The 12288-nt window shown below is 52.9% G+C and overlaps 1 protein-coding gene across 3 annotated transcripts in view; it reads right to left on the bottom strand.

Annotated features, from left to right (window-relative positions):
* Window positions 1-12288, bottom strand: part of FARP1 (FERM, RhoGEF (ARHGEF) and pleckstrin domain protein 1 (chondrocyte-derived)) — a 283653-nt gene that overhangs the window by 1023 nt on the left and 270342 nt on the right. For all 3 annotated transcript variants that reach the window (XM_008578376.1, XM_008578369.1, XM_008578383.1), the window contains exons 19-26: window positions 11189-11319; window positions 8427-8495; window positions 8116-8205; window positions 7474-7556; window positions 7289-7401; window positions 6869-7035; window positions 2071-2178; window positions 1516-1667 (exon numbers count right to left, since the gene is read on the bottom strand). In XM_008578376.1, the coding sequence (XP_008576598.1) occupies window positions 1516-1667; window positions 2071-2178; window positions 6869-7035; window positions 7289-7401; window positions 7474-7556; window positions 8116-8205; window positions 8427-8495; window positions 11189-11319 (913 nt within the window). The remainder of the gene's footprint in view (window positions 1-1515; window positions 1668-2070; window positions 2179-6868; window positions 7036-7288; window positions 7402-7473; window positions 7557-8115; window positions 8206-8426; window positions 8496-11188; window positions 11320-12288) is intronic.

The following is a 12288-nucleotide window of genomic DNA, read 5'->3' as shown; positions in this document are numbered from 1 at the left end:
TTTTCTTCTCGTTTGGACAGCTGATGGTCGCTACTTACAAAAACAGCATGATGTAACACCACCTGGTTTGCAACTGAACTAGCAGCCAAACACAGGGTTCTTCCTGTTCCTGAGGAGCCCAGTTTGAGAACTGGGGCCTGGGCACACTCAGTGTATGGAGCTGAAGTACCCAAGAGGTCTGTGCCTTCCCCAGGTGATACAGCAGTACCAAAGGCCACACGCTCCATTCTCAGCAGTTGCGGGGGAGGGGGCTTCTGCTGCTCGGGAGAGGCCTGCTTTTTGCAGAGAACAGTGGCCTGTCCCATCCTGCTTAGTTGTAGCAGTGAGAGCTCCATTTTTCTACTTGCATATTTCCAATGGTTCTCAACTGGGAGCGATGTTGCCCCCTGGGGGATGAGGTAAAGTCTGGAGACATTTTTAATTGTCACAACTGAGGGGGCACTACTGGCATCTAATGGTGGAGGACAGGAATGCTGCGGAGTGTTCTGCAATACACAGGAAAACCCCCCCCTTTCACCTCCCAAATTATCTGGTCCAAAATGTCAGTAGTGCTGAGGCTGAGAAACCCTGGTGTATGCCAAGCTTCCTGTGTGTGTGTGTGTGGAGGAGGAATGCTTATTTTATATTTAGAAATCTCATCACAGGTCTTTAGGATCTTTCTGCTGCAAATCAAGATTATCTGTACCATAGTAAGACGATCCCAACTTGGATAACACCTGCTATCAAGCTCAGTCCATCAGTGTGCGGTTTTTAGGTGTAGTGGGGGCTTTAAACTTGGGTTTTGAACCATTGTGCTATTTCTGCAGAATTTACTAGGGACTGTGCGCAGTTCATAATTGGCCCTTCAGTTTAGAAAACCAAACAGCGTAGCCAGGAGAGAAGGGCCCCCTGCCCCCAGATGGCAGTTTGGCAGTGACAGCGGCTTTGGTCGTCTGCTTCTGGACGAGGTTCCCAGAGGCCCAGGAAAAGTCTACTTGAAATGTGAATTTCAGGAAAAGCCTCAAGCCAGGGCTCTACCCAACACCTGCTCTTTCCATTTCACTTTTGTGTCATGGCCAAATGAAGACTGCCACCCCCACCCCGGCGTCTTCCCAACCAGGTATGGTGGTCTCCCTAATGTGGTAACCCTAAGAACTACTAAGATTTTTCTCCCTTCTTCGTATAGCCCAATCAGGAATGTTATGATTAACGACTGAAGCCACAGACTCAAAAATCTAAGGTTTTTGTTTTGTATCAAAATGCTTTCTCTAGGCCTAGGCATGTAACGCCAGGACAGCATGGTACTTGAACTCCCCGGGGAAGCGGGGACTCCACCTGCTGAGTCAGGAGAACAGAAGCATGTGCTGGCGTCCGGCCCAGGGACTCTGGGTCTCACTAAACCTTTTCTCTCTCAGCACTGGGCAGGGAACCAGGCCCAAAGGGGTTGATTCACCCGCTCACTTGGGAGGAATCCTGGTGTGGGGGAGAGTGTCCCCTTCCCCCAGGTGCTCTGTGTGCAAGAGAGGGGACGTCTACCTTTCAAACGTGTATTCACTTTCAGCCCTGAAGTAGTACACATGGGACTTGAAGTGCAGCTTGAACACGTGGTCTTTGTGGATGTTCTCGGACTCCGAGGGAATGGTGAGCGAGTATCCGAGCAGAGGCAGGCTGGCGAGGGGGTGATTGTCCTGGAAAGGGGGACAGAATGACTTCATGGAGGTGGCCTCTGGCAGCGGGGATGTGTGTGGGGGTCCTGGCTACTACCCTAACCCAGCAGTGGTCCTGGGAGCCCAGGCAGCAAAGGGAATGGACCAGCCGCAGCTGGGCTTGGCCCAGCAAGTGAGACCAGCCTGGGGCATGAGCTGTCCCCCTCCCCTGTCCAACCTGAAGCCAGGTGGCCCTTTCTGAGGCTGAAGCAGGACTTCAACAGATGGATAATGTCATCCTTGAGGGCTTCTGATGGATGGAGCTGTCCCCATAACCCCGGCTTCTCCGTCCTTCCAGAGGAAGGCTGCCTGGCCGCAAGCAGGGCATGGGCTGCGTGGAGTCCCTGAGCTCCCCCGGCCCCCCTGCTCTGTGCGAGGCACTCACCTGGTGTGACTTGTAGAAGAACAGGCAGAAGTTTGTGAACACCACCCACAGCTTCTGCCACCCGTTGCTGTTTTTGAATTTCCTCAGCAGGTTCCCAGACAACTGATTCTGAAAGACATAAAGGCCTGTAAGGAGCACAGACGGGGTGCCCGGCCAGTTCCTGCACTGAGGTATGGTCACTGGCAGGGGCCCCGGGCTGAGGCTGCAGGTCTAAGCACAAGCTTCCTGGGCCCGAGGCCCATGGAGAAAGCCCTGGTGCCTGCAGGAGCTGATATGATCTGTTTGCCACCTCTGAACGTGACCTTATTTGTAAATAGGGTTGTCATAGGGATTAGTTAAGACGAGGTCACACTAGGGTGGGATGAGCCCTGACTCCAATGTGACTGGTGTCCTTAGAAGAAACGCGGGCACATCAGGGATGGTGCCCTGTGCAGAGCTAGCAGCACGTGGAGGGCTGGATCTCCAGGCCAAAGAGCACCGAGGGTTCCAAACAGCAAACTAGAGGGGGGCGGGCCCTGGGCTTTGCGCTCTGGCCTCCAGGGCTGAGAGAGAGTGAATTTCTGTTTTTTGTGGCCTCCCAGGTTGTGGTACTTGGTCCTAGGAAGCAGACCTGTCATCCCTCACAGGCAGCTCCTGACTGCCACCTAGTGGGGCTGGAAGCCACTCTCCTTCAGGCCCCTGGAGCACAGCAGCCTCAGTGGCTGACGCGGGCCTGACAAGCTGTGGCTTGTTCGTCCAAGTGACAGGGCCAGGGGAGACTGAGGTAGGAAATGCATGGTGGTGAAGTCACACACCTTGTGGTGGTAGTTAATGCCACCCAACTGTGTGTTATATATATATTACACCACAATAAAAAATTTAAATTTGCCTCAGTCTATTTTATTCTACCCCTTTAGGTCCCATCTAGGGATGGCTGGTAGTCGAGATCACAAAAGTTGGAAATGTCTCTGTCCTGCCGTTGCTCACAATCTGATGGGGGTGGCGGGGACAAGAACGGTGAGCTGCACCAAGTACACAAAGCCTGTCTCTGGACGGGGGCTTGGTGGACCAGGGCAGGACCATCCCAGGCCAAACAGGCAGCTCCAACCCTTGGTCACCCCGTGGCTGCCACCCGCCGGCAGAGGAGCACGGCTCCCTTTCCTTATAATCAGTGTTTTTTCAGGGAACTGGAGAAACTCCTTCAGAGAGAGTCCAAAAGACCTTTCCCTTATTTGCGATTAACTTTGACGACACAAAAGCCAGTGCTGCAGGGTGGTGTACAGTCGTCCCTCGGTATTCACCAGGGGTTGGCTCCAGGACCTCCAGGTATCAAAACCCACAGATGCTCAGGTCCCTGATACAAAATGATGTATTTGCACATAACCTACGGCCATCCTCCTGTGTACGCAGTCATCTCTAGGTTACTTCTAATACCCAACACAACGTGAATGCTGTGTAAAGAGTTTATACCATATTTTAAAAATTTTGTGTTATTTGAAATCCCCCCCAGTATTTCTGACCCACAGTTGGTAGATGCAGAACTTGCAGATATGGAGGGCTGGCTGTGTACGCTTCGTTGATCACCACAATTTAGGCCCGCAGTTTTGCAAAGCAGGGTCATTAGAACTCTGACTTCTGCCAGCACCTTCCATCCTTTCTGAATAAGTCTTTCTGGCCTTGCTGTCCTGATGGACTACATGCTTCCTACTAAGCGTCCGCTGGACCTTCCTTGCCCCTACTGTGCTAGTGCCCTCTGCAGTCTCCAGCCCTGCCCTTGGCCTCCCCCTGACTTGCCCCATCTCCACACGTCACACAGTCCCTGAACTCCATCCTCTTCTCCCTGTCACTGCTGAGCTCTTTGCCTGTGTGGCTGACTCTTGGGTCTGTCTCCAAGCCTGGACTGGTCTCCAGTTACTGCCTTTTCAGAAGAGTCCATGTCCTTGACCCAAAACAAGCTGACGACCCACTTCCCCACTGCCGGGCACAACAGCCTCCCCCACACCTCCCTGACAGGGCCTCTTGGTCCCTCCCGGTTCAGGGCACCCATAACTTGTCCCCATTGTGGGTTGGCTTGTGCCCCCACAGATAAGTTCAAGTCTAGACCTGGATACCTGTGAGTGTGACCTCATTTGGAAATAGAGTCTCTGCAGGTGGAATCAAGTTAACATGTCATTAGGGTGGGTCCTAAACACAGCATGGCTGATGTCCTCATGAGAAGAGGGCATTTGGGCACAGGGAGAAGGCTACAGGACCACAGCAGCAGAGACTGGAGTGATATGTCTACAAACTGAGGGACACCAAGGCAGGCCGGCTGGCATAGAGGCAGGGAACATGTTTTCCCAGGACCCAACTGTACCAGCACCTTGACTTTGGCCTTCTGGCTTTCAGCACTGTGAGAGGACAGACTGCTGCTGTTTAACCAATTTGTGGTGCTGTGTCACGGCAGCCGTCCTCCTGGTCTTCCTGTGTGTGCAGTCTGCTGAGGCACTTCCCAGCTATACACGGTCTCCCATCTCTAGTCTCAAGAGACAACTATCATTCCGCCTCAGAACCCTCCACTGGCTCTGGTGGCTGCGTCCGAGCACGAGACCCCGCATGTGCCGTGGGAGCCCCAGTGCCAGCCAAACTTGCCTACAGCTTTTCTTTTGAGGTCAGCTTGTCCTCAAGCTGTCCCCAAACCTCCCCCTTACTCATTTCTACCTGCAGGAGTCATGCAGGAGACAGCAGGGGAGAGGGAAACTGGGGCACAGAACTGTGAGAAATCAGGCCGAGTCAGGACTGGATTTCACAGGACCAGGGCTCCTGGGCTAGTCAGGGCGGCCCACCATGGACACCAGGCTGCAGCAGTGCACCCTGGGAAGGGGGTTCTGGCAAGGAAGGGATATCTGCAGAGTGACAGATCAGCCAGCGCCACGCCTGCCCCCTCATACCACACTGATCTACCAGCTGGCTTTCACGCTTTCTGCCAGGTCGGCACTTTCCTCAGAGGGCTACATAGTCTTTGTGGGCCAAGAGGCAAAATAGGAGATACGTAATAACCACTTAAAAGTGTAAGAGCCACACTTTAGTTCACAGGCCACGGACACTAGGTGGTGGCAGGATCTGGCCTGTGGCCGGTTTGTTGACCTTGGCTCTGTGCAGTCACCTGACCACCTAAACGAAAGATCGCAACCGTGTAGACTTGTTACCTGGAAAGAAAGAGCTGGGCCTGAGGAGGTGTCTGGGCCGCCTGGACCCTGACAATTGGGATTGAGAAAGAGACCCGAAGCTTCAACAGCCCCCTGCCTTGAAAGTCGTCAGTCACACTCTGTGAAGGTCGGTGTGAAGGGAAGCAAGATGACTTCCTTCCACGTGCGCCACTCGCACCGGCTTCACCAGAACAGACGGACTGAGCTGGTGCAGTGTTTGTTTCCTATGAGACGGTCATCGGCTCTGCCCTGCCCCTCCATACAGGGTCCCCTTTTTCACTGCAGTACTCCCCATCCCCTGGAAGGAACCTCCGACTGGCAAGCTTTGCACATGAACCCAGTGGACATGTGAGATGGATGGAGGATGCTGAGTCCAGAACGGGGACATCCACACAACACGAAGGCCAGGCACACGCAGGGAGGGAGCCCCCTGTGCACAGCCCCCCGTGCACAATCCCGCGTGCACAGCCCCATGGTCGGGCCAGCTGGAAGGGATGTGTCCGAGGGAGAATCAGGGTCTGAACCTTGGATGGGTCCCCTTGATGCCTTCAGAAACAGGCATGGGTTTAGAACACCAGCTGTAGCAGGAAACCCAATCAAGGCAGGCCCATGGAAGTGTGAAGGTCACTTCTGAGAATAATCCTGAGACTCCCTAGAGACCATCCACTACGAGATGTTGGCACATTCACAGAGTCTGTTGGTTCAAAGAGCCCACACACTACTGTCCTTGGCTCACAGTCTCTTATGTGACAATTTGGGCCAGGTGTGTTTGGGAATTAGACCTTCCTACGTTTTAGATGGTGAGTCCAGCCTCTGCTACAGAACATTCCCAGCAGGGGCAGGGGGCTGGGGCAGCAACCCCAAGAGCCAAACACAGTGAAGATTCCGTAGTGAAATGTGAACATTCACTCAGAACACCACGAAGTGTATAAACGTTCCCAGATTGCTCAGGGCAGGTCCCACTGACAGAGATGAGGAAAACTTTCCTGTTTCGTGTTCTGGGCTTGAGGTGCTGTGAAAAGTCACTGTCGACTTGGATTTAAGAAGGCTTAGGGAGTAGGGGTTTGGAAAGGCCTGGAAGCCTTCACAGCTGAGATCCAGGGAGATCCATCATTAGGCCAACTTTCAGGTGTGACTCCTGAAGCCCACCTGGAGAGACCCCTGCCCTGTGCTCCCATCTCCTCGGGTTTTTCATGAATTCCGACCCTCCAACTCAGCCTCTACTGCCTCCCTGTGCCCTGATGACACGGGCGGCTCCAGGACACAGTGGACACGGCCCCTGGAGCTGCCTGTCCCTTGGCTGTGCATCAGGGGTCCATCTCCAGGCCCCTCAGCATGTGGACGCACTGCTCGTGTACGAACAGACTCCCCACAGCTAACTCCATAATAGGAAAGGAAACGGTGGAGAAGGGAGGATTAATCCTACAGGCAGCAGCAGACACTAATGGAAACCCCTAAATGCAAAAGCATCTTGTGAAAAGGATGACACAGCTCAGCTCCACCTGCAGGATGACCAGGGTGGGCTCGGCAGAGCCCCTGGGGCTTTGATGCTTCCTGGGCGGGTGTGGCCGCCAAGGGGCAGGCCCAGGTGCCCGCCTCACGTGTCCCTCGGCCACAGCCTGCTGCCATACCTCCACTGCGATGCTGAAGTCCACCATGGAGACGCTGGTGTTGCGGTGCCAGCACACGTGCACCATGGTGTTGCCGCGGTGGGGGGCCTGGCGCTCCAGCGAGGTGCGCGAGGCGCTCAGGTCGTCCTCTGACTCCTGGTCGGCTGCTGTGGCTTCCTCAGGGGACTCTGCGGCGTGGGGGCAAAGGCAACATCTCATTTTTCCGTAGCAGAAAGGGAAGGATGAGGAAGGCATTGGAAGGCTGGGGGACTCACAGCAGTCACAGTGTGTGGCACCCACGGAAGAGGAATGTACCCCTGGCCCACCAGCCTCTGCCAGGGAGCCCCTTCCCCACCCACCAGCTTGCCCTCTGTGAACCAGACCACCCAGCCCTCTGCAGACAGCCCTGCAGTGGCCACAAAGTGTCCCTCTCACACTCACTGCTGTCCGGGGGGCTGCTGGCCAGGAACTCGGGAGTGGGGCCACTGCTCTTCTCTGCCAGGTCGATGGCCATCTGGATGTCCTCCATCCACTTGTCCATCTCTGATCTAGAACTGAGCACAGATGGGGGCGTCAGGGTTGCAGAGGAGGAGGGCAGGGGGAAAGTTCGAGGGGTTCTGAGTTACCTGGCGGCCACCACGATGGACTGCCGCTGGCCCCGGAGCGTGAGGCAGTGAGGCACCCCCCACTCGTCCTCGCTTTCCTCCATCTGTGGAACCAGAGTGCACAGTGTCACTGTTAAGTAGTAAGCCAGGGGCCCAGCCCCTTTTCAGAAATTCACCGAATGGGCGACCGTGACAACTGAAGAGAAGGCAGCACTGAGCAGGGCTGGGGGACCCAGCAGAGGGAGAAGGGGCTCCAGGGTTGGAGGTGAAAGGTCCAAGTGCACTGCATTTGTTCGGCAGAGCCCACAAATGCCCCTCCCTCCACCCCCTAAGGAGAATGGTGGCAAAAGCCAGGGTCACAATCCCATGCTGACCAAGGGTTACAGGCTGGGGACCCAAAGGACAAGGCACTGGCGGCTCCAGCTTCTGCTGAGGCGGCTCCACTAGTCCTTGGCATGGGAGGCCCCGTCTTCCAGGGCTGGGGCCAGGCACAGCCGGGCAGAGGTGACTTCACACCACCCTGTCACGTCGCCTCTCCACTTGGCTCCAGAAGGAACACACCCGTGCATCCCAGGTTCCCATGTGCAGGAGAAGCAGTGTCCCCAGAGCCCTGGAGAGGAGCCCGGTGGGCCCTGTCCTCAGGGGAGGGCGCCGCGCACTCACCGTCATGCCGTAGAGCGGGAGCTGCCCGTGCACTTTAAACTGGTTCGAGGCCGTCAGGCCCCTGCTCGTGTACAGCAGGACGTCGTTGAACTAGGGCAATGGGAGAAGGGCGCGGCGGTGAATGGCGCCCGGCGAGGCCACCCAGCACAGCCCACGTGCTGATCTCAGCCACTCGGGTCTGAGCCACCCGCTGCTCCTCCTGCCTTCACATCCCCCGCATGGGTGGAGAGGCCCGGCCTCCTGGGCCCTGCTTGCCCCGTGGTAACACCGGTCCCTGGGTCATCATGAGGACACACAGCTGTCGCACTTACCAGGAAGAACATGCGCTGCTGGAGCCCCTTCCCCGAGAGCTTGCTGAGGCTGCCCAGGCGGATGAACTCCTGTGGAGACAGCCAACCAAGGGCACTGAGCACAGGTTCTGGACTCGCCGCCAGCCTGGGTCCCTGGCCCTGTGCTAAGCCATCTCAGAGCATCATGTCTCTCCTCGGGGGCTGCCATCAGCTCCGCCAAACAGAAGAAACTGAGGCTGATTGTCCTCTCTGAGGACGATGACTATGTGCTTCTTCCCCAAGCTCTATGGCGACACCTCCCCCCACTATTAACTCTTGAGGGCATGGATTGCTTGGGGACAGGCACTTAATAAAAATGAAAACCAATCATTTTTCAATGGTGGTAAAATAAACATAAAATTTACCACTTGAGACCTTCGCTGCCTTCCCAATGTTGTGCAATCATCACCACTATCTAGTTCCAAAACTTGCTGCCTCTGAGGGTCCCCCCCGTTCCTCCCCATTTCCTTCAGTGTTGACCTGAAACAGTGAGGGGATGCGAGGCGGCTTGATGAGCCACAGGATCAGGAAATAATGGGTCTGAGGTCAGCCGGCAACATCCCAACTCCAGCTTCACCTCTATAAATAATAACGCCTTCCCTTTATTGAGCATAGTACGCACCTGACACCTCCTAGGTGCTCAGATTAGCTCCACATGCCAGGTTGTAAGTTCAAAATTATGACTTCCATTTTTCAGGTGAGGCAACCAAGGAAAAAAATGATTAAACTCACCCAAGAGCACCTGGCCAGTCAGTCAGGGTGACAGAGCCCGCATGTGGGGAAATGTCTATGCTGTTTTCTACAATGCTGTGTGACGACGTACTCAGTAACGCTGTAATAAGTGTACATGTAGTCTCTTCAACGAAATGTAGGTGGGGGAAGGGAAAGTACTAGGTACTGTGTCGTGTTTACATATTAAATCTCATTTGATCTTAATGACCGACAAGGAAGAGGATATTGTTCCGCATGTTACAGGAGAGAAGCACATTCTAGTAGGGAAACATCCCAGCTCTGGGAGAGCTAGAATTTGATCCCAGGGCCACCTACTCCAATCCAATGCTCTCCTCATTGCACATGGAAACCATGTCCTCAAAAAAGAAATTCTTTACAAATGGTCTGTTCGCCATGCAGCATAATATGCTAAATATTTTATAACGCTCAAAGTTAAGAGAAAATTACACGGATTCCACAGGGCTTTTCTAAGCGTTCCACATGGATGGGTGAACGAGGCTGCTGTGTGCTGAGGCCTGGCAGGATTTTCTCACCAACAGAGCTGAAGCAAATCCCAGCTTTAATTTCCACCCAGCACTCACCCCATAACGCTTCTGACAACCTCTCACAACTTGTTTTCCAGTCGTTCTGTAATTAGACTTTCTGACAGACATACCCAAGTGCACAGGCAGCTTCCTCATCTGCCCTGAGTTACACAGATTTAAAGTTTCCAGGGCAGCTACCTGTCACATAAGACTGAAAGGCCACAACATACCGGATAATTGTCTGAAAGGTTAAGGCAGGCACGCGGCCGATCACAGAGGCTAAAATTCTCTTCTGAACCTGGGTGATGGAGGTCTTGAAATGGGGGAGCTTAGGGATAAAGATCCCGTAGAGATGTGATGAGCTGTAGCAAACTGAATGTAGTTTTGACTGCTGGCTAAGAAGAGAACCGAAAAAAAAAAGAAGGCTTTTTTCATGTTTTATGTTCCCTTGGCCTGGAAGGAGTGTGTCTGTGTAGTGAGACCTGGCTCCCTGTGAATGACCCACATTGAATGAAGGGTGCTGTGTAGGTGAACAGCATAAATGAACTTGCATCTTTCCTAGAACTGTTTTCTGGCTAAAATTTTAATTTTGAGTTAAAATTTAAGTATAGAAAATGCATCTTTAAAAAACACTTTATACGGCCCAGTGGCGCACTGCTATAGTGCGCCGCTTGGGAAGCGCAGCGGCGCTCCCGCCGAGGGTTCGGGTCCCACATACAGACCGGTTCCTACTCACTGGCTGAGCAAGGCGCGGGAGCAACACCGAGGGTTGCAATCCCGTTGCTGGTCCCGGTCCGGTACGGGGGCGACACTGAGGGTTGCGATCCGTTGCCGGACACGGAAAAAGACAAAAAGGAAAAAAAAAAAAAACACTTTATAGGCTGGCCTGTGGCTCACTTGGTAGGGTGCAGTGCTGATAACATCAAGGCCACAGGTTCGGATCCTATATAGGGATGGCCGGTTTGCTCACTGGCTGAACGTGGTGCTGACAACACCAAGCCAAGGGTTGAGATCCCCTTACCGGTCATCTTTTTAAAAAAAAAAAAAAAAAAAAACCACTTTATACTGACATGGGAATTTACAACATACTTTCGTGCACTAACTTTCTCTCTGGCTTTATATCACTATTTTACCCAATTATTTTTTCTTTATCTGCCATTTTCATTGACTTAAATTAAAAAAAATAAACTATTTCAAATCCTCTCTGGAATATGGTAATGGAAGAAGTAAATAAGCAAATCAACTAATAAAGAGAAAAGGCAGAATGTGAGCTCAGAAGATGACTTTATCTCCTTCTAACACAATGATTCTGAACAACACTAATGTTCCAGACATTTTTCCAGTTGTCTCCCAGGTGCAGCGAAGCCACTGCAGAAGGAGGACATTTTGACTTTGAAGTGTCTCTAATAAAAAGGCTCAAATTCAAGTCCCTTAAATATCTGCTCTCTGGCTTTCCTTCAAATGCACACAGAGGTCACTGCTGCTTACCCTTCCCGGAATCACAAGATTGTCAATGCCGATCAGATCCTTCTTCAGTTCGTGCAGCTTCTGGAAGTTCTCCATCTTGATCATCGTGCTGTGGAGCTGTGCCACCATTTCAGTGATCTCTGCCAAAGCAGCTAAAGAAGGAAACAGACACGCACACTGCGGCATGAACGGCAGGCGAGGGTCTTACCCCGCAGCTTTCAACGCAGCACTCAGCGTAGTAATAATGCCCTCCAGTAGCTCCACCACACTACAAGCCATCCTTCCAGGGAAAATATTGCTATTTATCTATAATAAAAACTGAGTGGTTGACTTTATATATCTAGTTGCTTTCCTTTAGTTTCCCCGAAGTATCTTGAAGATGTAAGTGACCCCTTCCTGGCTACGTGGCCTACGGCTGTCCTTCAGTCAGAATGATTCGCTGACTGAGAGGGGAAAGACACGGGAATAAGGGTGCCTGGAATTTTGTCCCAGGGCAGAGATTTTCCTTCCCCCACCTGTTACCTGGAAAGAACAGGGCACAATGAACATAAGCAGGCCCCAGAAAAATCTGGGGCTAAGTCAGCCTCTTTTTGAGAGAGGGTCTAATCCATGTTGGGACACTTCTGGGTGAACTAACGTTCCAATGCACCCCACTTCTTCCTTCTGCAGAAATTACACTGTTTACAAGATGGTTGTGAAAAATAACTAAAATTCAACTTTATTTTCCAATATAGGCACATCTCCCCTATACTGGGAGACATCCAATATATAAAAGGAGCTAATGCCCGACTAATACAAGTTTGGGCGGCACACAAACCCACAGTTGCTGAGCATTTGGGTAGCTTTGTTAAGAAAAGCAAGAAACATTTGTTGGGGCTGGCCCGGTGGCGCACTGCTACAGTGCGCCGCTGGGGAAGTGCGGCGGCGCTCCCGCTGAGGGTTCGGATCCCACATACAGACCGGCCGCTCACTGGCTGAGCGAGGAGCGGGGGCAACACGGAGGGTTGCGATCCCGTTGCCGGTCCCGGACTGGTACGGGTGCGATACTGAGGGTTGCGATCCGTTGCCGGTCACGAAAAAAGACAAAAAAAAAAAAAAAAAAAATAAATAAATAAATAAAT

Source organism: Galeopterus variegatus, unplaced genomic scaffold (genome assembly GCF_000696425.1).
Source record: "Galeopterus variegatus unplaced genomic scaffold, G_variegatus-3.0.2 Scaffold74, whole genome shotgun sequence".
NCBI classification, from domain to species: Eukaryota; Metazoa; Chordata; class Mammalia; order Dermoptera; family Cynocephalidae; genus Galeopterus; species Galeopterus variegatus.
Note: the sequence above shows the minus strand (reverse complement) of the source record. Positions and strands in the feature narration are given on the sequence as shown.